A 23,561-nucleotide genomic window follows, 5' to 3' on the forward strand; every position below is an offset into this window, starting at 1 on the left:
GCTATTGTAAACTTTTACAAGAAAACTTCAACAAATAGGATGAGAGAGCACATTCTTAGAGTTTCCCTACAACAAAACAAATAGTTATGTTGAAGCTGGCTGATGACACAGACTGCTTGTCAAGTTTTTTGTCAAATTATTCTTCAGAGAAAGCACTGTCACACTTGACTTGCGTTCCCCGCGCAGTCACTGAGTCACCTTCCATCAGCAGCTCGATGGCACTTTCTTCGTGCTTATTGGTTCTTCTTTCTCTCTCTGTCATCCTTTCTTACCTGGAAGAGTTAAAAAAAAGTCATTAACTTATGTGTCATAGGATGCGAGATAATTATTTAGCAAACATGACAAAGAAGTCTTCAACTCGAAACGAAGGAACTACAACGAGTGTAAGTAACAATCCTTGTGTGATATTCCACAAGGAATTAGGAATGATCTTCGTATTAGAGTTATTATTGCTGAGTATCCTTTCTTTAGAGAGAGAGAGAGAGAGAGAGAGAGAGAGAGAGAGAGAGAGAGAGAGAGAGAGAGAGAGAGAGAGAGAGAGAGAGGGGGGAGTGGGCAGTAATAGTAGTAGTAGTAGTAGTAGTTGTTGTAGTAGTAGTAGTAGTAGTAGTAGTAGTAGTAGTAGTAGTAGTACCAATAACAATAATTCCTGGTATTCAAGGTGGTGGTGGTGTTGCCTTAATACCAGTGTTATTGTCATCGTCACAAGTGTGCTCTGAAGTCGAAAAGTTTGCTGAAGACACGAGGTGATGGTGGGGGTTATCGCGTTAGTGAGAGCGCACAAACCTAACCTAACTACTTTGACAAGCTCAGGTGTGCGCAGAGGAATACTGTCGGGTTTTTTTTTTTTTTTCCCTATCGAAGCAAATAACCGGCTGGCTCTATACGTAGTGAAAGTAATGCGAATTTTCTTATTATTGTCAGAAAGTTTGATTTCTCTGAATGTTCCCAAGTCATGCAAGAACCTGACGTCTATTAATGCCTGGTTAATCTTTGTAATCCTTGGTTATGTGGAAAATGTGGATACGAGAACCTTCTTGGTGAATGAGAGAGAGAGAGAGAGAGAGAGAGAGAGAGAGAGAGAGAGAGAGAGAGAGAGAGAGAGAGAGAGCACATATTCTTCGTTAGTTCCTAGCAAGTACACACACACACACACACACACACACACACACACACACACACACACACACACACACACACACACACACAGTCTTTCCCCAGGAATTTAAGACCAGGCCGAGGCGGGGGTGAGGTGAGAGGTGTGCTGGTATGCGGGTGGCAGGTGTGGTGCTGGCGGCGGTGACGACTTGCGAGAGAGCACCACGTTGCCTCACAGTGCTTAGTACGGCGTGGCGAGGCAGCGAGAGAGAGAGAGAGAGAGGGGAGGGAGGGACCAGATTCTGAAACGCTTCTGCGCCCCACCTCCACTACATCCAAAAGGCTCTAGCTGAAGTGACACGGGTATTTTGAAGGTCGTTTTTACGGTTTTGGTGACAAATTAACAAGATTTCTATATTACTAACGGTACAAACACTCTTGAAAACCCGGGTAATCATCTCTGTCGTCTTTGAAAATGGTCGTGATCTTGGTACAGCGTGGTAAGGGAGCGAGAGAGCGATAGAGGGAAAGACAGACAGAGAGAGAGGGAGCCGTGGCGGGGATGACGGGTCTGGAAGCGGGGGTTGTGGCTGCGTGCGTCCTGGTGGTGTCATCCTCGGTTGGTGCAAGGGTGCTGCTGTGGTCACTCTGGTCCAGCAGTGGTCAGGACTTAACTACTGAACAAAGCAGATAACTTCAGACGGTCTACCGCTACTTGAATTACAGTGTTTCCTTTCTATTTCTTGGAGCTCACACGCCGCTCTCTCCCCGTCCTGTATTCATTCCATCTTCCTGTAGGCTATTCTGAGTCCCTGCCGCAATTAACGAGGCAACTGAACGGCCTTTTAACATGTTTCCTGCGTGCTGTGGACGGACTAACAACAAGAATAGCTGAATTTATCGGGTTATTTATGGAATTGTTGGTTGGCGTCTCCTCTTACTCTTGTTCGCGAGTTTGTTCTGAGGCTCGTATTTTGAAACGCCTTGGGTTCTTATTAGCATTGTTCTTGATTAAAAGCTGCAAGTAATATTTAGTCGGGTTCTCATGTTTCTTTATTGATGAGAAAATATATATATATATATATATATATATATATATATATATATATATATATATAGAGAGAGAGAGAGAGAGAGAGAGAGAGAGAGAGAGAGAGAGAGAGAGAGAGAGAGAGAGAGAGAGAGAGAGAGAGAGAGAGAGAGAGAGAAGACCTTAACTTCCACCAGAGGCTGTTAGAAATTGTGGAGATAAGACACCGAAACGTTTGCGCATGTGATGTTAAGTTTAAAGGGCGAGGGTGTCGTGCTTGTGGGCAGTGAATCATATTACGTGCCCACGTGTACGATAGATAAATAACATTTAACTAGGGCCGGTAGAATTACTCATTGCCTTCAGGGTATTATTTGTTTTTCATATACTGGCGCAGCGGTGAATAGAATCGCCTCAGAGATTGGTGTGGCGTCGCTCTCTTCAGAATCTCTATGAGGCTCAAGTTGATTAATCGTGACAAGAACGAGCGTGCCTGCGTCGGTACAGGCGGCCGGGGTTGGTGTGTGGATGGCAGGGTAAAGGGGGGAGGGATGAAGGATTCATCAGGAGGGATAGTGATGGCTGAGGAGGCCGCCGAGGGAAAAGAACGAGAGGAGAAAAGTGGAAAAGAATGTGAATATTGCTGTTATTTAAGTGCCATCCTGGTGCAGAAAATTATTACGTGTTAACACTGAAAGCCCGTATTACCAAATAGTCTCTTCCCTGGAGAACTCTATCGGGTAGAAAGTGTAGCATTAATTATTGAGAAACTCGTAAAGCTGAGAGTTTCTTGCAGTTTGTGAGTGGAGGGGGAAAGCCTTACTTACTGATATGATCTTTAGAGGCTCTCAATAAGATGGAGGCCCCGCTGTGCTCCGAGGAAGGCGCGCCATGCAAATTATCATTATTTTTTATGCTGCGTGTGTGTGTGTGTGTGTGTGTGTGTGTGTGTGTGTGTGTGTTTGTGCAGATAAATATAATCAAGCCTTAGTTTTTACTATTTAACATCTCTTGCTTTGAATTGGAGATTACATCTCATTACAGACAACTTTCAAAGGAGCAACAATATTGCTGCCGTTCTTTATTTGTGTTCCTTTATGTTCCACTGTCGTGGACGAAGCGGATCCCTTGGGCTGGATTGCCTCATGGTCACATTTCCACCCGCCCGCGGCCATCGAGGATAATGAGCGTGTGGGGAAAACGACAACGTACTGTAGATGGAGGGACACTTCCTGCCGCAGCGGCCCTTGTGTGGCTTAGCACGGGATTGACAGGGGCGCCCCTCGCATCCTGTAGATTCAGTCTCTCTACTTTTCTCGTATGACTTGCAGCTCTAGTCTTCTCCCTCACCCTCACCTGATCTGCTCGAAAAACAAAGAACACCACAAAGGATAGGGGAGGATCATGGCGGGAAGGAATCTGATCTTGCAGCAGCTTGTGTTAATCCTCTCCCCTCCTTAGCTCAGATTAAAGTCCCCCTATCCTGATGAACACGACAGGGAGGCTGGCAGATCGTGTTGCACTGTACTCTGAAATAACTGACGCGTACTGCCATCCTCGACACTGAAAGCGAAAACAGGCAGGCAGGCAGATGCAATGTAATAAGACTAGAAGCAGAAACTTGTCCACGCAGTATATATCGCATTCTCAAACATCAGCACCTTATCTTTATTACTTTTAGCATATTCCTGTGGAAATTATTGGACAGTCTCAAGAGTTTTTGATTCTAGTGATAATTTAACAAGGATTAATGCAACCCTAGGAATAAAACGCTCGAAAACACAACTTATCAATCCTGTGGCTTTTGAAGTCCTGACCGGAGAACACAAAGCGTTGCGCAACGCATGTACCGGCCAGGGAGTCACCTAAAGAAAAAAAAAAAAAATGTACACCGATACAGGCCCGTATTCAGAAACGCTCTGCTCTCTCATCAGAAATTCAAAGGTCACAAAGATGATTAGTCAGGTTCTCAAGACTGTTTCTCTTGTTAACAATGTACAAATCTTGTTAATCTTTTACTAAAATAATAGAAAAAAAAAGCACCTTAAGAAAATCGAATAACTTCAATTCGAGATTTTTGAATGTGGTGGAGGTGCGGCGCAGAAGTGTTTCAGAATATGGTCCATAATATCTGAAGGAAGAATTAGTTTTTTTCCCTGCAATGGGCCAGAACGGGCTGCCAGAAGCGAGCGGTGGCTAGCTATTACCACTTGGTCCAGATGCCTCCACGCACGCCTCCCTCGGCCAGGGAAGCGGCCCCGTAACAGTGAATGCCAGTACCTATTTTTTTTTTCGTGGTGTTCATGATTGAGGGCGATACGAGCTCTTTTTCGTTAGTTGAATATAAGGAAACCGTAGGAGACGAGACGGTCAGTAAAAGGCTGCCTCAGTTGCCTTGTGAAGTCTTTTATATTCGAATTGGTCACAGAAGCCATTTTCATTCATCCACGAGGCTTCTGTGAATCAACTCATGGCCCCCATCCCCTTTCTCTCTCTCTCTCTCTCTCTCTCTCTCTCTCTCTCTCTCTCTCTCTCTCTCTCTCTCTCTCTCTCTCTCTCTTCTATAATGCGGTTACCGTCCTCGTATTAGCAACACAATTTTTTAGCATCAAAGAGACATTGGACCAAAGACTCTGTGGTGTGCATTTCTCACCGTCAACTTGGAGGACAGGAAATGCGTCACAAAGCTGCTCATGAGTCCATCTTAAGTGTGGGAAGCGAAGACTGTTCTCTCTCACTGACTGATGGATCCTTTATATACAGTACAGAGGCGAGGACTGCCGGGAAGGTGTGATGGCATGTGGCAACGGTTTGGCAGAGAGAGAGAGAGAGAGAGAGAGATTATGCGGATCAAGTCACGAAGGGTAAAAGGATAGTTTAGAGATAGATAGGAGGAAAAGAAGGGCTCATTCCTCCTTTAAATAATACGTAGGTTGCTGGCCGTGCAGCGGTTGTTGTTGTTGTTGTTGTTGTTGTTGTTGTTGTTGTTGTTGTTGACGTATGTATATGCCAATTAAGGAATGCTAACAGTTTTCCAATATCGTACTTGATACTTTCTTGCATAAAATGATTGAAACTTATCCATACCTGTATACTTTTTGTATTATGTTAGCTGACTAATCGGTTTGTTTGTATGTTTTTCCTCAGAGAGAGAGAGAGAGAGAGAGAGAGAGAGAGAGAGAGAGAGAGAGAGAGAGAGAGAGAGAGAGAGAGAGAGAGAGAGAGAGAGAGATTTAAGGGGGGAGATGACAGGCAGACAGACAGACGGACACTCACCAGACCTGCGGGCGTGAAGGGCTTGGTGGGTGGCCTGGGGCACGGCATGGGGCGGTGCAGGGACAGGACGTGCCATTACCGTGATCTGGTTCGTATTATCGCCCGCCGCGTGATGTGGGTCAGGGAACAGGCACCTGTTCGGTTGATTTGGTGCACATGTGTTCTACACGTGCTCTGCATAATGTTCTTTAGTTAATCCTGAGTCAAGACCTGAGTCAACACTGTGCACTAAAACAATGGCGTAGTCTCTCCTCTGCATTACATTGTGGTAGGAATTGCTATCTTCTAGTACCTACCTTAGTAGGTACTAGAGGTAGAAAAGGATATATTCAACCCAGAAGGATTTTTTTTTATTAGTACTCCGACAACGTACATGTAAAGGATACCTTCATTAGTGGTGCAGACGGAGAAGTGCGTGAGTGGTTAATGTTAATCAATTCTTGCCACAAGATATACGTAGCCGTGACAGGTCATGTGACTCATGCATGTGTGTGTGTGTGTGTGTGTGTGTGTGTGTGTGTGTGTGTGTGTGTGTGTGTGTGTGTGTGTCGTTCTCGGAAAGCATTGACTAGATTCTTTTCACTGAAACAAGTTCTAACTGTTGTTTACTCTTTCATCCCATCAGAACGGGCGGGGATGTTAGGGAGGAGCGGCGGGACGAGGCGGCCGTCCAGGCTGTAGTGGGACGGAGTCAATTCCAAGGAAAGAAGAAAGGAACCAACGGTGAAGATGCGTCTGTTCCGTCGCCGTAACAGTGATCCACGCGTTATCACAGTTCAATCGAAGGATGGCCCCGCAGGAGCCGCCGTGCCTAAAGGGGCCTGTGGCACGCCCCGTGGCACAGCACCTGCAGACAAGAGTCATACACGGAGCGTCCCATCGCCGCCTGCAGCGTCCAGCAGGGAAAAGACAAAAAGTGACAGCAAGAAGGGAAAGGCGGGGATGCAGTTTTACCAGACAGTGACTGCCGTCCCAGCCAGGGTGATGGACCCCCCGACAGTCGCGTCCCCGTCCACCCCCTCCACCACAATACCCAGCACCACTACCTCCACGTCCACCTCCACCACACCCAAGACGGCAAAGAAAGGTGAGAACTTGTTTTTATTGTATACTTTGTACTTTAAGTTGCCAATTAATCATGGCATTGATTTACAATTTCAAGGATTTTCTTGATTTACGATTGTAAGGTATAAGGACAAATATATAGGTGATAGAAACCGCAATCTTTTATCCCGTAGTGAAGTAGGGCAGCGTGTCCTTTTTACTGGAGAGTTCATGAAGAAGGTAACTTTCTGTTTGCCTTCTGTCGCTGTGTTCATAATCTGCAAACCGTTATGTAGAAGCAGAAGTGCCTATCGTCACATGTTTCATTGCAGACACGATTTCCTTCGTCAATTATAACTCAAGTTTTTGCCATATATATATATATATATATATATATATATATATATATATATATATATATATATATATATATATATATATATATATATATATATATATATATATATATCGGTGTGCTATCACGCCTGGCTCATATGAGGTGGAGACAGCAGGGACAGATGATATACTAAGGACGTCAGGCAGCAGAGATTTCAGTAGCTGCGGAATGACAGTGGTAAGAGGATGTAATAGTGAATATGGAAAAGCGCCGTTTAGAGATGACTGGCACCATGTCAGAGTTGCGGGCACTGTACGTCGGTACCAGAGACTGGTCACTTGCCTCATCAGTTTATAAAAGTTGAATACATTTTGATATTATAATCGCCTCCATACTCTCGAAGTAAGGACATAACATGTTACATGTTTAGGTGAAGAAAAAATCTACGTAATAGTGTATTTCTTAATTTGCTTTGTTTTCCACATTTTTTTTTCAAGAGTGGTGCATCTTGAGAGCGACGTGGCGAGTACTAAATGTTGATTTTTGTTTTCGCTTTCTTTTTTATTTATTGAAAATTAAACGAACAAACTGGTTATTGTAAAGATCTGCTAGAAAGGAGTCTGGCATCTCCAGACGTTCATACATCCCGAAAACAAAACAGTAAATTACTTCTGGCCCCTTCCCCCCCAAAAGAAAAATGAATAAAATAAATAGATAAATAAAAAATGTGATATCATGCTAAACAAAACCTGATTTTTTCTTTCAGTACCTAAAGCGGCAGTGGGAATGCTGCGAAAAAAAAAAAAATGAAAACCTGACAAATTATCTGTATTCTATCTTGTAAATATGTGGGATACACATGTGAAAGGAACCATTAACTTGAGAAAAGAATATAGAACAGCGTTTTTTTTTTTTTTTATGTAGGAGGGACACTGGCCAAGGGCAACAAAAATCCAATAAAAAAAAGCCCTCCGAGATGCCAGTCCCAGAAAAGGGTCCAAAGCGGTAGTCAAAAATTGAAGGATAAGTGTCTTGGAACCTTCCTCCTTGAAGGATTTCAAGTCATAGGAAGGTATAAATACAGAAACAGGCAGGGAGCTCCAGAGTTTACCAGAAAAAGGGATGAATGATTGAGAATACTGGTTAACTCTTGCATTAGAGAGGTGGACAGAACAGGGATGAGAGAAAGAAGAAAGTCTTGTGCAGCGAGGCCGCGGGAGGAGAGGAGGCATGCAGATAAGCAGAGGAGGAGGCATGCAGATAAAAGGAGGATGCATGCAGATAACAGAGGAGGTGTAGCTTGACTCGAAGCAAAGAAATCACACGTGAATATCGTTGGAGCATTTTTTTATGTCCGTCTGTTGTGGTCTGGTTACTCTTGTATCAATAGTAACGAATATAATTTCAAATCAATAATCACTTTAAAACGTTCATTGCGTCATATACGTCCAGAATGATAGCTTGAGTGTTGATCATTCCACTCTTGATGCTGGCCTTGCTGCATGAGTAAATTGGTTAGTTATGTACAGAGTAGCTCCGTGAGGCTGAGGATGTGTGGTGGTGGTGGTGGTGGTGGTGGTGGCGGCGGTGGCGTCTGCGGACAAACATATGTACGGAAAGATACATCAGTGTTGGCTTTTGTGTGTCTGTGGCTGTGGCTGCTACCACCTGTGTCCCTCAACGCCTCAGACACCTGTGCTTCACCTCCCCCCGCCTCCCCTCATCCAACAACACAGCGGCTGTTTTGCGATATGAAAATAAGTAAAATCTGTGAACGTAGCTCTTCCCTACATTGTGCTTCCCACTGCCGGCTAGAACTGCACATCATAGCCAGTTATGAGTTATGACCAGTGCCGGACTTGTGCTTTTATTTCTGTAGTAACAGTAATAGTGAACTCTGCAGCAAGTGTTGTTCACTGGCAATCTGGTTTAATTGATGTGATTGACATATTATTATTATTATTATTATTATTATTATTATTATTGTTATTATTATTATTATTATTATTATTTTTATTTATTATTATTATTATTATTACTATTGTTCTTCTTGCTCTTGTTGTTGTTATTGTTGTTGTTCTTATCATTACCATGTTTAGTGCCGCCTCTCATCGCTGTTAGAATAAAGTGTTGTCTGTGCAAAGGTTTGGCCACGTGGGGACGGCGTGTGGGGAAGAAGCTGGAACAGCTGACACGATCCCCAAGCAAGGAGAAGGTCACGTTTGGTAGATTCTCTCGATCAAACTCCACCAGGTGAGTCTCCAGGCGTGCCAACCTGCCGCGGTCCCGAGGGTTGCCGTCACGTGATTTGTATTGTAACTTTTGGGTGTGGTGAATTTATAATGAACGAGAGTAACTTTATACTCACGTAGATTACACTTATTTCATACCCAGTGTGTTCGTGGCAAAACTTTCACGCTGCTGACTGGTAAGTAGAGTAACGAGAGTGTTCTCATTTCTTAGATCCATGACTTTATCAACGCCCTCCCCGACCACCCCCACGTCAGGGCTGAGCTGGGGCGGCCGATCAGTCCCAGGAACACCTTCTCCTGAGAACCGAAGTGGAGAGGGACGTCACCTGTACCGTTCCTGCTCCGCTTCACAGCTGGGCACCTACCTAGCTGCCGAGGACCCCGCCGCCTGCCTCGACCTAACCCGCGACGCCTCCACTGTTACCACCTCTGTACCTTCCACCCCCACCACGCCCTCCACACCCACCGCGTCCACCGCCACCACCGCAGCCTACCTCCCCACTAAGACAGTCAGCTGTGAAAATATATCATCTTTAGGTAACAAACCCTCCTTCCCTCATGCATTCCTCCGGTCTCGCCCACCCGCGCCCTCCGAACAGCATCGGCCGTGTGAACCCACCCCGCTGGCCGCTGCTGACACCCCGGGCCGCTCCTCCTGCAAGCGGGTCACCACACTGCGTGACTCTGTCTGTGATGAAGACACGAGGGAACTCATAAGGCAGAAGTTGCGGGCGGTGTCGGAGGAGAACTGTGCTGTGAGTCCCGCTCACCGAGGGATGAGCGCCCTTCAGATGCGGTTACACCAAAGTCCGGCGCCTCTTCAGCCCCGCTCACGTTCGTTCTCGGCGACGGCCATAACGGAGCCAGACATCATTATATGTCCTGTTCGGGAAACTGCCCGTCCCTCGCGCTCCAGAGGGTGTCGAAGCCACAGTGAACACAAGGCGGCGGCGGTGTACACTAGTAGCAATGAAAGTGGTTATGAGAGCGACGGTGGAGGAGGAAGAAGTGGTGGTGGTGACCGCGGTGCGAGACACTCGTTCCCGAAGACACACACGAAAAAGGTTGAGAGTGACGCGGACTCTGGAGTGAGCACTGAAAGCCACTCAGAGACTAATTCTGACTCGGGATCGCTGACAGGCACAGACCATCATGCTTTCGACCACTACGCAAAGCTGGACGAATATGCCAAGGCGGGCTCTCAGCCGCCCCATAAGGCTGAGGTTTACTGTAGCCTCGAAAAATACTCTAAACCTGACAACTATCCCAACCTAGACGTGTACTCCAAGCCCGACACTTACTCCAGCATCGAAAAATACACCAAACCTGACTATCCCAACATGAGTGCCTATACTCGTCTGGAAAACACAACCAAGAAGGAGGCCAGTAAGTACGCCAATTACCGGGAAGGAGCCACCACAGCAGACAAGTGTGAGGAGGAACGCCTGGACTCTAGCCGGGGCAGATACAGCCGCCAGCATAGTGATCCTCAAACCAGTCCGGCCACACACAACCTGACGGATGAAGAGAAGCTCATTCCAGGACGTCCAAGAGGTTCGCGCCGGCTATCCGACCCGCAGGACCTCGTCAGTCGTCGACAAAGGTTCCTAGCCTCGCAGCTGGAGCGCCGCACCTCACCCCTCAGTCCACTACGAGGCGCCCTCAGTATCTTTCGGGAAGGGGAGGACGGGGAACCTCGCAGGGCGTGGTGGGGTAGCGGCACTCCCCTCCGAGGTCATCTTAGAGGTGAGTCTATACCACAATCAGTCGACGACGCCTATGCATCGCCTCCACTCTCCCTGCCCGCCTCACTGGGCCAGACCGCCCCCGCGAACCTTCCGCCTCATGCGGCTGGTGAAGGACCACACCGGGGAGCTGGGCATCTACATTACCGCCAGGAGAAACTCTCGCGGCGCCACCACAGGCTACGTCATCGCGCACATCGAGAAGGACGGGCTCACGGACAGGTGGGTAGTTCTCCTGCCTCGTGTGTGTGTGTGTGTGTGTGTGTGTGTGTGTGTGTGTGTGTGTGTGTGTGTGTGTGTGTGTGTGTGTGTGTGTGTGTAAGAATATATTATCCTCTCCCGTCACCCTATTAACAGTCACTCTCAAGGACACCAAACACAGTCTGCATGAAAATCAGTATGAATCCTAACATAACCTAACCACATGATGAAACACACACACACACACACACACACACACACACACACACACACACACACACACACACACACACACACACACACACACACACACACACACACACGCACGCACGCACGCACGCACAGGCAGCATATATTATACGAATGTACATGTACATACCACACATTTATTCTTTATGAAATTAACAATAGCCCTAACATTATACCTAACCGCAAATTGCTTCACACATACCACCACCACCACCACCACCACCACCACCACGGGCAATACCTCTACACAACCTTCGCTCGCTTCCCTTCCTCCGTGGGAGCATCCGGGTGGTATCGTTTCGAGGTCCGCAACCACATCACAGGACTTGCATCACAGCACAGGCAAACACGGACATACAGACACACACTCTGTACGCTGATCAAGCTTAACATTTCTTTCTAAAATCCTCTCTAGAAAAATAATGATAAATAATGAATAAATAAATAGGTGTATGTACAGTGAGGGAATGCTTCTGGCGGTGCATTTCGCAAAGTTAAGTATGAATAAGAACCCTCTCCCTCACTTGTGCCCTGGGGAGGGAAATCTTGTTAACGGAGTAGGCTTCAGGGGAGGCTTGAGGCTCGACATTATGAAGATGATGGTGGTGGTGGTGGTGGCGGCTTTGTTGTTGCTGTGGTGATGATAGTGGTGGTGGCTTTGTTGTTGCTGTGGTGGTGGTGGTGGTGGTGGCGGCTTTGTTGTTGCTGTGGTAGTGGTGGTGGTGGTGGCTTTGTTGTTGCTGTGGTGGTGGTGGCTTTGTTGTTGCTGTGGTGGTGGTGGTGGTGGTGGTATTGAGGTAGGTTATTGTTTGCCCTTATGTATTTTTTATTCTCTCTCTCTCTCTCTCTCTCTCTCTCTCTCTCTCTCTCTCTCTCTCTCTCTCTCTCTCTCTCTCTCTCTCTCTCTCTCTCTCTCTCTCTCCAGTTCGTTATGGTCTGGACAACATAATCATATTTTTGTTACATGACGATAAGAGAGAGAGAGAGAGAGAGAGAGAGAGAGAGAGAGAGAGAGAGAGAGAGAGAGAGAGAGAGAGAGAGAGTTAATGTATTCTGAGAAGATACAAGTACACGGACGTTACATAATATTTTTTTCACAATTAAGCAAACGACAGACCGAGGCGCCGTTACCATTAGTGAGAGTCGTTGTGGCGTCATGCCGGGAATAGACAGACTGCTCTCACTTTATTTTCCAGTTCTTCTAGTTTCTCGCTTTCGCCTTTTTCTTGTTCCTTGGATTTTTATTAAAGTTTTTTTTTTTTGTCTTACGTTTTTGTATGTAGCCACTCTTGGACATTGCAGTACACGCTCTCTCTCTCTCTCTCTCTCTCTCTCTCTCTCTCTCTCTCTCTCTCTCTCTCTCTCTCTCTCTCTCTCTCTCTCTCTCTCTGTGTGTGTGTGTGTGTGTGTGTGTGTGTGTGTGTGTGTGTGTGTGTGTGTGTGTGTGTGTGTGTGTGTGTGTGTGTGTGTGTGTGTGTGCACGCCTTGACCCATGTCATTTCTTCTCGTTCTACAGGGACGGCCGCTTCCGCGTTGGTGACGAGATCATCAACGTAAACGGTCGGCGGCTGCGCGGAGTAACGTTGGACGAGGCGCGCCACGTCCTGCGCAGCACGCCCAAGGAGGTGGACATCGTCATCGCCAGGGACGTGGATGTGCAGCACCACCGCGAGTATGACCACTCGTACCCTGCTTACGAACACTCCGACCCTGAGATGGAGGCGGCGCGGAGGTTGGGCGAGGCATGTGGCGAGCTGTGGGCCGCTGACAGCACCTTCAAGAGTGAGCTTCTGACTGCCGAGGAAGACTTTGGGGTGAGACGGGAGTCTCTGGGAAGGTACTCCAACAGAAGTCTTCCCCGTCGCCGAGGATCTTATTCGGACTACGACGATTACTCAGATTACACGACTCTGGCGCCGTTTGAGTCGTATCTGCCAGGCTACGACCCCTCGCCAGCAGCCGTGTCCGTCACCGGCCCTGTGTCCGTCAAGGTGCCTGTCCCGGGGAGTCCTGCGTCCCTTCCCTCAAGCCTCTCTGTCACTTCTACTTCCACCTCCGTCAGGAACGAGAGACCTAAGGTGGTCTTCCCACCCTCCCCGGGTCAGCTGGAAGTTCCTCATGACCAAAGAAAATGCAATCTTCCTCGCTACATCAATGGCGAGGCGAGGTACTCTTCCTCACACGACGTGCGCCACTCCTCAGAGGTGAGGTACGCGTCATCCAGTGATTTGCGACAGTGTGGAGAAACCTCCTTCTTGGCTGATATTTACAAGTCGAAGCTTATTCACATCGAGCCCGAAGATTCCCACGAGCGAGAGGGAAACACCTCTGGTCTGATTCCCAGACTGATGGCCACACCTAATAAACAACTGCTTGTTGAAACACAGTCGATGCCCCCCACGCCCAACAGAAAATCCCCACACGGCAGCAGAAGGCATGCGACAGTGTCCCAGCGGCTCTCGTGTCCCCCAGGAACCATCAAGCTACCATCCCCGTCACGCTCCGAGCCACGAGGACTCAGTTCTACCCTCCCGCGGAGGCCCAAGAGCCTTGCCATGTCGGTACAAACTGTGGCATTCGAAAAGGGTCGCGGCAGGAAGTCTCTAGGGTTCTCCATCGTTGGCGGTCGCGACTCTCCCAAAGGCAGCATGGGCATCTTCGTCAAGACCATCTTCCCTAACGGACAGGCAGCTGAGGAAAACAAGCTAAGGAATGGTAAGTAAACCCTATAGCTTTTTTGTCCTGACACTGAATACTTTAGCTTCATCTTAGTTATAGCATATATAGTTATAGAACCGAATGGGTGTGTTATTTGTGATGAATGATTAATTTGATCTTTTTGGATATAGAAAGGACACTGAATGAAAGTGCGAATAGAAATGAAAAGGAAGCCAGTCAACGGTAGAATACACTGATAGAACACCATTGTGTATTCTATCAGTGTTCGTGTTTCCTGGCTCGTGTTACCTGTGGCCTCTGGTAGACGTGGGTCAGTTCCACACTTCGCCATAATGGATTTATAGGCGGCCAAACTTAATAATTTTTCGGGAGCGTTGGATTATTCCTACAAAGCAAAAAAGACCACATTAATCTGATGATATTTGTTGTTGTGTAGAGAAGTTGAAAAAAGAATTATTACTTATATTTGGGCTCTTACAAGTCAATTCCTCAAACCACATATATGTATAGTATAATGTGGGATGGCTTGAACCAAATCTTTGTGATCGTCTCATCGTGCATAACTTACCGAGGTGTTTGTAGGGCGGTGGTGGGTGGTGGGGGGGGCGGCATCACTTGGGGGACGTGTGGCGGACGTGTCATAAGTGGTCCCTGGAGGTGGGAGGCCAAAGAGGTCAGGTGGAGCGTCGGTGTCGGGGTGAGAGGGCACGCGGGGCAGGCAGGTGGGCGGAGGGAGGAGGTGCACAGGGTCACGCAGGATGGAGCTAATGGAGCGATTACATTATTAGCACCAACCTCCCTCCTCAGCTGGAACGACCTCCCTGACGCGGTGAAGTTTTGTATGGAGCTCAAAACGCTGCCGATTAGCCTTCTTTTTCCCGTCCTCCTCATTGTGTGTGTGTTGGGGGGGCGGGGGAAGCATCGAGTACGTTCGGCAACTAAATGGACGTAGCGTGACACAGCAAAGTAGCGTGAGGTGAGCTTTTCCCTCTGTACCCTAGAGTATTTTACGGTAGCCTTACGACATGCGAGGGACGGGGAGGGAGAGAAGCATTCCAGGGAAAAGGTGAGGCTGGGAAAGGTTGAGGGAGGTAGCGGTAGTGGAAGTGAGGTTAGTAGAGTGCGTCTCTGCTCAGAGGTGATGGCGGGGGAGGGAGGAGGGTATAAAGTGGTAGGGAGGGAGGAGTGTGTGTGTGGGGAGGGAATGCCGTTGAAGGGGCGCCACGACGTTAAGTGCTGCGACGAAAACCTTTATTATAATAGTACTCAGTCATCCAGGTGGAGGGCGGCGGTTCCTCTCCCAGTGTTGTAAATTACCACTCTGATTGTATTACACGGTTCTGTGCAGCGGAACATGCGAACCTTTGTGTGTGTGTGTGTGTGTGTGTGTGTGTGTGTGTGTGTGTGTGTGTGTGCGTGCGTGCTTGTGTTTATCTAATTTATCCAGTTTGTAGCATCCAGAGCCTAAGCTACCGTTGAATGGTATGATCTCCATATCAATATTTGGGCAATTTTCTCTTGGTACAGATCTTGCGTTTTAATATATTACATAATATATCTACTCGTATATGTGCATGAGTAAAGTTGTATTTCTGTTTTATTCCCTTTTCTCACCTCTTGTGTTTTGTTTTAAGTTGCCAGCCTCTGTCCACACAGTAGTGCATCTGCGCGCTAACGCCTGTTTGTCCCTCCGGTCTTCCGGGTGGCGTCGCCTGTGGGAGTGGAGAGTCATCCTCCTTTCTAAACGGACTAATGTTAATCCACATTCCAGAGTGATTGAGGGCAGGGGAGGAGGAGGTGGGTGGTCCAGGTTTTGAGGATGGGAAGGAGGGCAAGGTTGGGCTGGAGGAGGGAGAAGTTAGGAAGGAGGGGAGGCAGTGGCGGGGCGCGGCTCACATTCTGCGGCAACCATCGTGTCGCGCCGCGTGTCAGCCTGTGTCAGCCAACAAGTCGTCCCTTAGTTTCACCAGCAGGGGCGCCGCCGTGCGATGAACCGTCGGTGCCACCAGGGAACAGCCTCGGTGGCCCTCACTCTCCTCGGAAAACAATGCGTGTCTGTTCAGTAGTTTCAGTGCCAGAAAGGAGGTAAATGATTGTAATAAACTCCGTTATCAAGTTGTTAGTGCCGAATCAGTGCTTAGCCTTATGAGAACTTTAGACAAATTTATGGAACGGGATGTATGTATTATATATACAGACTCATGGAGCCTTCGTCACTTGTTAAAGCCTCTTATGTTGATACGTTCTTACAGTCCGGTAAAGGTGTACAACCTTTATATGGTTACACTGGCGACCTGTGTCTTCGTTGTTGCGGCGCTATTAAATACGTCAATCATTACATCAATCAGTACATTAGAGTCTGAAGCTAAAAATACAGTAATGTCAAGGCAAGTCTCGCGCGATATACCCAATGCAGAGATGAAGTCAGGCAGGCACCGTGGAGAGGAAAACCGATTTCTGTTTAACTTAACTGCATGCGTGGTGAAGAGATGATGACTCATGCATGCGGTGACTGAAGAGGCGCAGAGAGGAAGAGTGAACAGCGAGTTGCAGGGAGGGGCGGGACGGGGCAGGGAAGGGTGACCCTGCGGTGGTGACCTTGGTCAGTCACGTGACTCGTTACCGGAAGAAAGGGCGAGCTGTCTCAGGGGTCGCGTATTGTTGCGTGTAAATTGAAGGCGAAACACACACACATACACACACACACACTCACCATATTGTATAATGTATCATCACATGACATTCTATCACAAATTAGTCACATCACGTCACGTCACACCAGATAACGTGGCCCCAGTTCGCTCCACTTTACTGAGCATCACATCTCATCACATTATCTTATTGTCACATTCTATAATATGACGTCGTCCATTCAAGCTGAACAAAAGTGAACATGCGGGAAAAGATGTGTTTATTGGCTTGTGATTATGATCTTTTCCTGAAAAAGTGACAGGCTACATTATTTTCAGGTGTTTCTCACTTTGAATAGAAAAAAAAATCGAAAGAATACACTTATTTTTACTTATGTAGTTGCGTCCATCCCTGGCATTCCCTGGGCGTGGGAGGTGTGAGGGGAGAGGGGCGAGGGAAGGAGGCGAGATCAGCCAGGGTCACAGGGTTGCACAAGGCGCCACACTTTGCGGTGAGCGCCTCGGTGAGGGTTGACGTCACTTTGCAATGCTGTTTCCTCTCGGATTCCTGTCATTATGGTAACTACACGTCAGAAACTGTCGGGGCTTGCTCCCTGACGACATCGGTGACGGAAACTGTGGGGAGGACCTGTCATGGCGCCGCACCGTTCACCAGGCGCCAGGGTGGACGAGACGGTGCGCTTCTTGCAGGGGCTGTTTAGGACTTATAGACTCTCTCTCTCTCTCTCTCTCTCTCTCTCTCTCTCTCTCTCTCTCTCTCTCTCTCTCTCTCTCTCTCTCTCTCCGGGCAACGAGATACAACTAGGAACAAACTGCTAAACATAAAGATGAAAAGTAGGGAGCTTGGGCGTGCCCGCTGTGCTCGGCGAGGGGCAGGGGAGCAGGGTGAGGTGGAGGCGTAGTAATGTGGAGGTCATGGCTCACAGGCAGCTTCCGGTCTCGGCAGCCCGTCGCGGATGAAGGGCCACAGTGTCGTGTCCTTCAGCAGACCTTCCGACTCAGATTTTGTTCACGCTTAGGTGACCTCAAATTTGGTGAATGCGCTGTGACTGTTCTCTGTCAACGCAGGATTCTGGATTTTTTTTTTTTTTTTCTTCCGTGCGTGTGTTGGTGACTTAGGCCAGTATTCTGAGAAACTTCTGCGCCGCATCTCCTCTCCGTTTTCAAAAGGTTCTATAGTTGAAATTACACGGATTTTTAACGATGTTTCTATGATTCTGGTGACAGATCAACAAGCTTTCTACACTCACTCTTGAGAAGCTGACTAATCATCTCTGTGGCCTTAGAAAACAGTCGTGGTGAGAGCAAAGCGTTTCTGCATACGGGCTTTAATGCCACAGGGCGCTCTTCCCTGCGTGGTGTTGAAGCGGCCACCACGAGTCTTACTTCCTGTCTTTACGAGTTATCCTGAATCCCTAACACGCAAAACTCTTTGGTGGGTCGCCTGTTGATGTACTGTCCATTATTGTTCTGCTTGAATTTCGTGTGCTTGGTCTTGAAGTCACATGGACGGGTGGTGATGGTGGTGTAGGTGTCGCCCGTGGGAACGTTAGGGGAGGATCACGTCTTGTGGTCAGGAGAGGCGCAGGGGCGCGAAGTGTCGGTGTGGGCGTGGGACTGCTATTTTATTTTCACAGTGAGTTACTCCTGAGGGTGGCGTAGGGTGTGAGGGGGAGGCGCTGAAAGACTGTTATTCGACTCTAAGCTCTTCGAAATATGGGCTTGTTGTATTTATATATTAATTTATTTATTTACTCTATCTTCTTGGCCAGTAGTAGCAGCAGGCGGCTCCTCTGCTTTAGGTGGCTGATATGGTCGCCCCCTTCTGCATATGCTTTGTGTTTAGTTCAGTCTTTCGTTGCGTCTCGAAGGTTTGCGTCTCCAGATAATTATTAATATATACTTTTTATTGGAACGTCTATTTTTCCTCTGCAGGATATTTTATTATTGTAGGAAATTAGTCTTGTGCCGTTCTTGTTTCCTAACCTTTAATTACCAGCCGGAAGTTTATTGTGTTTGGCTCAGCAGTAATGAGACAAGCAGAGGAGGAGGAGGAGGAGGAGATTCGTTACTTATACTGTTCTGGCGAGTTTTGTTATGAGAGAGAGAGAGAGAGAGAGAGAGAGAGAGAGAGAGAGAGAGAGAGAGAGAGAGAGAGAGAGAGATTGTGTGTGTATGGTCTGAGTCTGGTGGACAGGACTGGCGGTGGTGGGTCGAAGCAGCTACAGACAGGAAGTTGTAATGATTGTAATGGCGTCTTCCTGCTGCTGGTCGCCCTGTGCCCCGCCCCAAGTCTGCCCCGCTCTCCTCCAGCAATCCCTACATCACCGCGCCCCGCCCCGCCCCGTGGATCACGTTGTGCTGTGGTCTCGCAATTCTTCTCGCTAGGGGTATCTGACTGATCCCTAACATTCCACTGCAACTGAAGTCCCCCGCATTTATGATGTGTGTGTGTGTGTGTGTGTGTGTGTGTGTGTGTGTGTGTGTGTGTGTGTGTGTGTGTGTGTGTGTGACCTTGGGTTTAGGCGAGTGTTCCAGTATATAGTTCTGCTGTACGTCACAGTTCCCACACACCGCGCGATGCCAGTCAGCTGTAAAAGGAAAACATTGCATGCCTAGACTGGGCTAACCTTGAGATGGCACAGGACGTGTCGGCGGAGGAGTGGGCCAGCAAGATGTTTACCTCGACAAGTGTGGAGGCGTGGGGATGTGTGTGGCCACCAGCACCTCGCAGACGAGTGTGTTGCAACCCTGACGGTGCAAGTTGTGTGGGAGACTAAGAGGACCAGCTCGAGTCCCGTGAAGGATAAAGGCTCGCCAGTCATGCACGGCCTTCGATTATATTAAAAATTCTCCAGACATTTCCTGCAAGTCCGTAGTCAGTGTTACAACGCCTCGGGCAGGGAGGACGAAAAAGAAGCAGGAGTAGCAGCGAGATAATGAGTTGGAGGAGGAGTGGCGGTCAGCAAGTGTTGGTGTGCTGGTCACTGCCTGGTGTCGTCAAGCATTTTCTTCTCACCTGCCTCTCTAATCCTGCATTTCCTGGGCTGGCCGATCTGGCGCACGTCTTTATAGCGGCAAGCAAGGAGATTCATGTAGTCAGGAAAAACTAGATACAGTAGTTATGAAGGAAATGGTTGCGGTTAATAGTGAGTGATATTCCTGAAATACAATACATACTAACACAATTCTCTTTCACTTCCCCGTTTATCATTAAGTTCATTACATATTCTCTCCTGAAGAAGGAACGTGTGCTACCTGGCTCCGCTCCTTACACTGTCTCCTCGTTACCGCGTGAGACTTAGGCATTAAGGGAAAGTAAAGGCTGCTCAGCGTTCAGTCTTTATGCAAGTATTTTAATATGCACGTCCTTCTGGTGACATGTGTCTTGCTTTTTCACTTCCTTCTTTATTTCTTCATTCTTTATGCTTGTTTCATATTCTTTCTTTTTACGTGTTTCATCTCTTCTTGGTGTTTCTTGATTTATACTTTTTCTTTTTTCTCTTTTTTTTCTATGACTCCCAGCAGGCCATTTATTTCCAATTCCCTGTGTCTTCCCTCTGATCGGTTCTCAAGTCTCTCTTCTATATACTCCTCCCTTTCTCCGTCCCTCTCCTCATTGTGGTGGGAACGGCAGTGCCTGTGGGGCGCCAGGGGCAGTGTAGGCTGCTCATCACAGCATCTCATTTCCTCGTCATTTTCCCGGCCTGTTATCTGGATAATTGTTGAATCTTTCCTTCCTGCTAGGTGATGTGCTCTAACAGCCCTGCTTTTCCTCTCCCGCCGCCTCTCTCTCTCCGTGCCTCCCACAACCACCCTTGCCCCAGTTCTCACCTCTTACTTCTCTTCCTGCCGTTGCCTCAGTGATATATATTTATTCTTTTTTCTCGCTTCCTCCGCCTCTGCCTCTTTGCCCTCCTCTGTCTCCCTTACTTCCTTGCCTCCTACAACCTCCTCCTCCTCCTCCTCCTCCTCCTCCTCCTCCTCCTCCTCCTCCTCCTCCTCCTCCTCCTCCTCCTCCTCCTCCTCTCTTACCACGCTTCACACGACACCCGCCCTCTTCTTCCTTTCCTCTTCTCTCCGCTTCTCACTTCCTCCACTATCATCCTCTCTCTCTTCTTTCTCTCCGCCATCTCTTCCTATCCCTAATCCTTCCTCCCTCCTTCGCTTCTCCCCTACCTCTTCTACCACCTACTCCTCCTCCCTCTCTTCCTCCCCATCCCCGCAAGACCAGGTGAGGGCTCGATTCAGTGAACACGGGGTAGCCTCAGGGGGCGTCATACCGCTGCTCCTCCCGCCCCGCGGCGATGGAGAAAGAAAAAGATTGGACTCTGGAGCAAGGAAGACTCGCTTATCTGGTGTTCATGACAAACGAACCGAGATACAGTGTAGTGAATCATCAAAGTACTGTGTGTGTGTGTGTGTGTGTGTGTGTGTGTGTGTGTGTGTGTGTGTGTGTGTGTGTGTGTGTGTGTGTGTGTGAGAGGGAAAAGTGAAATGGAATTAAATGAAAAAAAAGGTGAAAATTAGAAAGTGAAGAAGGAAGAGGATGAAGACGAAAGGAAAGAAGGAAAGGAATTAAACATGGCAGAGCTCAGGCGGGGCACAGTTCACTCCCATGTTCCCTTCAGTACACGACCTTCCCTTCCTCCTCCTCCTCCTCCTCCTCCTACCGTCGCTATTATTCCTGTATATTCACCAAGCAAATCAGTCTGTGAGCTGCATTTCTCTCTCTCTCTCTCTCTCTCTCTCTCTCTCTCTCTCTCTCTCTCTCTCTCTCTCTCTCTCTCTCTCTCTCTCTCTCTGCCCTCCATACCGCTGTCTGTAAGCGTGTGAGTATTTCTTTTTGCTGGAAGTTCAATGGATTTAAGAGACTTTGTTGAAGAAGCATTGTTGACGCTTTTTTCGTTATTTTAGTTCCTTTTGTTACTGTAAATAAACATGATGATGATGATGATAAGTAACAGTAGTAATAGTAGTAGTAGTAGTAGTATCATTACACAGATTCTATGTTGGCCATTCAATAAAATCTGGGACATGGGAATGACCATGTGTTTGAGAGAGAGAGAGAGAGAGAGAGAGAGAGAGAGAGAGAGAGAGAGAGAGAGAGAGAGAGAGAGAGAGAGAGAGAGAGAGAGAAAAAACCAAAAACCAATATGTTAACAAAAGGTGTCCCGAAAACAGTCATCAGCTGCAGTTGGAGGTTAATAATGCACGGATGGGGAGGAAAGCATTCGAAACGGAAATACTGCTGCGTGTGTGTGTGTGTGTGTGTGTGTGTGTGTGTGTGTGTGTGTCTGTGTGTGTGTCACGGAGGAATGAACTTGGAAATAGCAGGTGAAGGCTGTGGAAGGAAGGGAAGGTGAAGGGTGGAGGAGATGAGTGGCTGTGTTGGTGGTGGAGGGAAGGAGAGGTGAGGGTGAGTCAGTCTACGGAATCCTGGGGTGGAGGTCCTGGCGGAGGTGGAGAGGTGAGCAGAGCGGATCGGATGGGCGGTGGTGTAAGGCCCACACCTGCACCAAGGAGGAGCCGCAGGTGGAGTGTGTTAAGGTGTGGCGGCGCCTTAGGTGTGAGCGAACGTTACCGAAAATGTTGAGTGAGAAATAAAAAAATTTAGGACACCCTGTACACCCTGTACCTCCGCCCACACTATACGCACAGCACGTCACCATATCAGCTAGCATGTGCAGTGTGCAGTACACCCTTCCCAACAAGAAATAGTAGCCGTGAATTACACCTTTCCTTCTCTTTCATGTGTACTGCAGTTAGTTTGTTGAGCTCTGGAAGTGAAATGAGGCAGCCTATTCTGTGAACCTAAACGTTTGTTGCTGATTAAAGTTCTTTGTACGAAGACTAACATGGAAGAAAAGTAACCAAAAGTGAGAGATTACATAGGCATGAAGGTGAACAGACTTTGCTGTGCGTGTGTGTGAGTCTGTGTTTGGGTGAGGAAGCACGAGGGAGTGAGGCACACGAGACCGCGATGAAGGAAGCGCACAGAATAGAGGCTAATGATGAGTGTGCTTGTTAAGTCGCAGAGGGTCCGAGAGTGGAGAGCGAGGAGCAGAAAGGACATGGGAACTAGGGAGGGATAAGATGAGGAGGAAGAGGAGGTGCAGACGGAGGAGAAAGAGGGCGAGGGGGTGAGTGGCTTGGTAGTGTGTGGGAACGGCAGCGACATGAGACCGGCAAGGAAACGATGCGAGTACAGGGCGACGAGAGGGAGGGAGGGAGGGAGGGAGGGTCGAGGCTCTGACAGGATCTACGGTGCGGAGCCAGTGGCGGAGGAGGGGCGGTGGGGTGGGGAGGAGAGAAGGTGCAGTCGCCCGTGGCTGTCGGTAACCAGTTCTCTTGTTGACGTCAAGAGTTCGGTCCCCTGCAGGTGTCTGGCCTCCGGGATTATGCTCCTTAACTTAAACCTCTCTACCTCGCCCTTTCCTGTTCCTCATGTACTACTATATCAACCCCGTCACCCCCCCCTCTCTCTCTCTCTCTCTCTCTCTCTCTCTCTCTCTCTCTCTCTCTCTCTCTCTCTCTCTCTCTCTCTCTCTCTCTCTCTCTCTCTCTCTCTCACTTATTGTTCCGTCTATCCTTCATGCTCCTGTCTTTCCTCTGCTTCCCCTTAACCACATTGTCCTGGCCTGCCTCACGTCGCCCTTTTCTGTTGTTATTCATGTTTCCGCTATCTTCTTCCTTTCTTCTATCCTACTTGTTCCTGTGCTCCGTCTAGCCTTGTTGTTGTCCTTCCACTTTCCATAAGCTATCGCCATGCCTTGCCCCTGACCACGCTGCCCTGACTCGCGCACCCCGCCCCTCGCTACTGTTATTCATGCCTCCCTTACCGTGTTGCTTACCGATCCTGCCTTTCCTCCCATCCTTCCCTGGGACTCTTTTATCTCACCGCCTCTCGTTCTCATAACAATTCCTGCCCTTAGTTCATCCTTTGCTCTATTTTAATCTTCTTTTTTTCTTTTCTACTTGCCCGTCTGTATGTATGTT

General features: G+C 48.2%; 1 protein-coding gene across 1 annotated transcript in view; it reads left to right on the plus strand.

Moving 5' to 3' along the window:
• The window catches only part of LOC135110881 (uncharacterized), a 55,977-nt gene that overhangs the window by 26,946 nt on the left and 5,470 nt on the right, over positions 1-23,561 (plus strand). The window contains 5 exon segments of the mRNA XM_064023502.1: positions 6,030-6,491; positions 8,930-9,038; positions 9,249-10,857; positions 10,859-11,004; positions 12,749-13,947. Of these exon segments, the coding sequence (XP_063879572.1) occupies positions 6,134-6,491; positions 8,930-9,038; positions 9,249-10,857; positions 10,859-11,004; positions 12,749-13,947 (3,421 nt within the window). The 5' untranslated portion in view covers positions 6,030-6,133.

This window comes from Scylla paramamosain, chromosome 21, assembly GCF_035594125.1.
Source record: "Scylla paramamosain isolate STU-SP2022 chromosome 21, ASM3559412v1, whole genome shotgun sequence".
In the NCBI taxonomy this organism is placed as follows: Eukaryota; Metazoa; Arthropoda; class Malacostraca; order Decapoda; family Portunidae; genus Scylla; species Scylla paramamosain.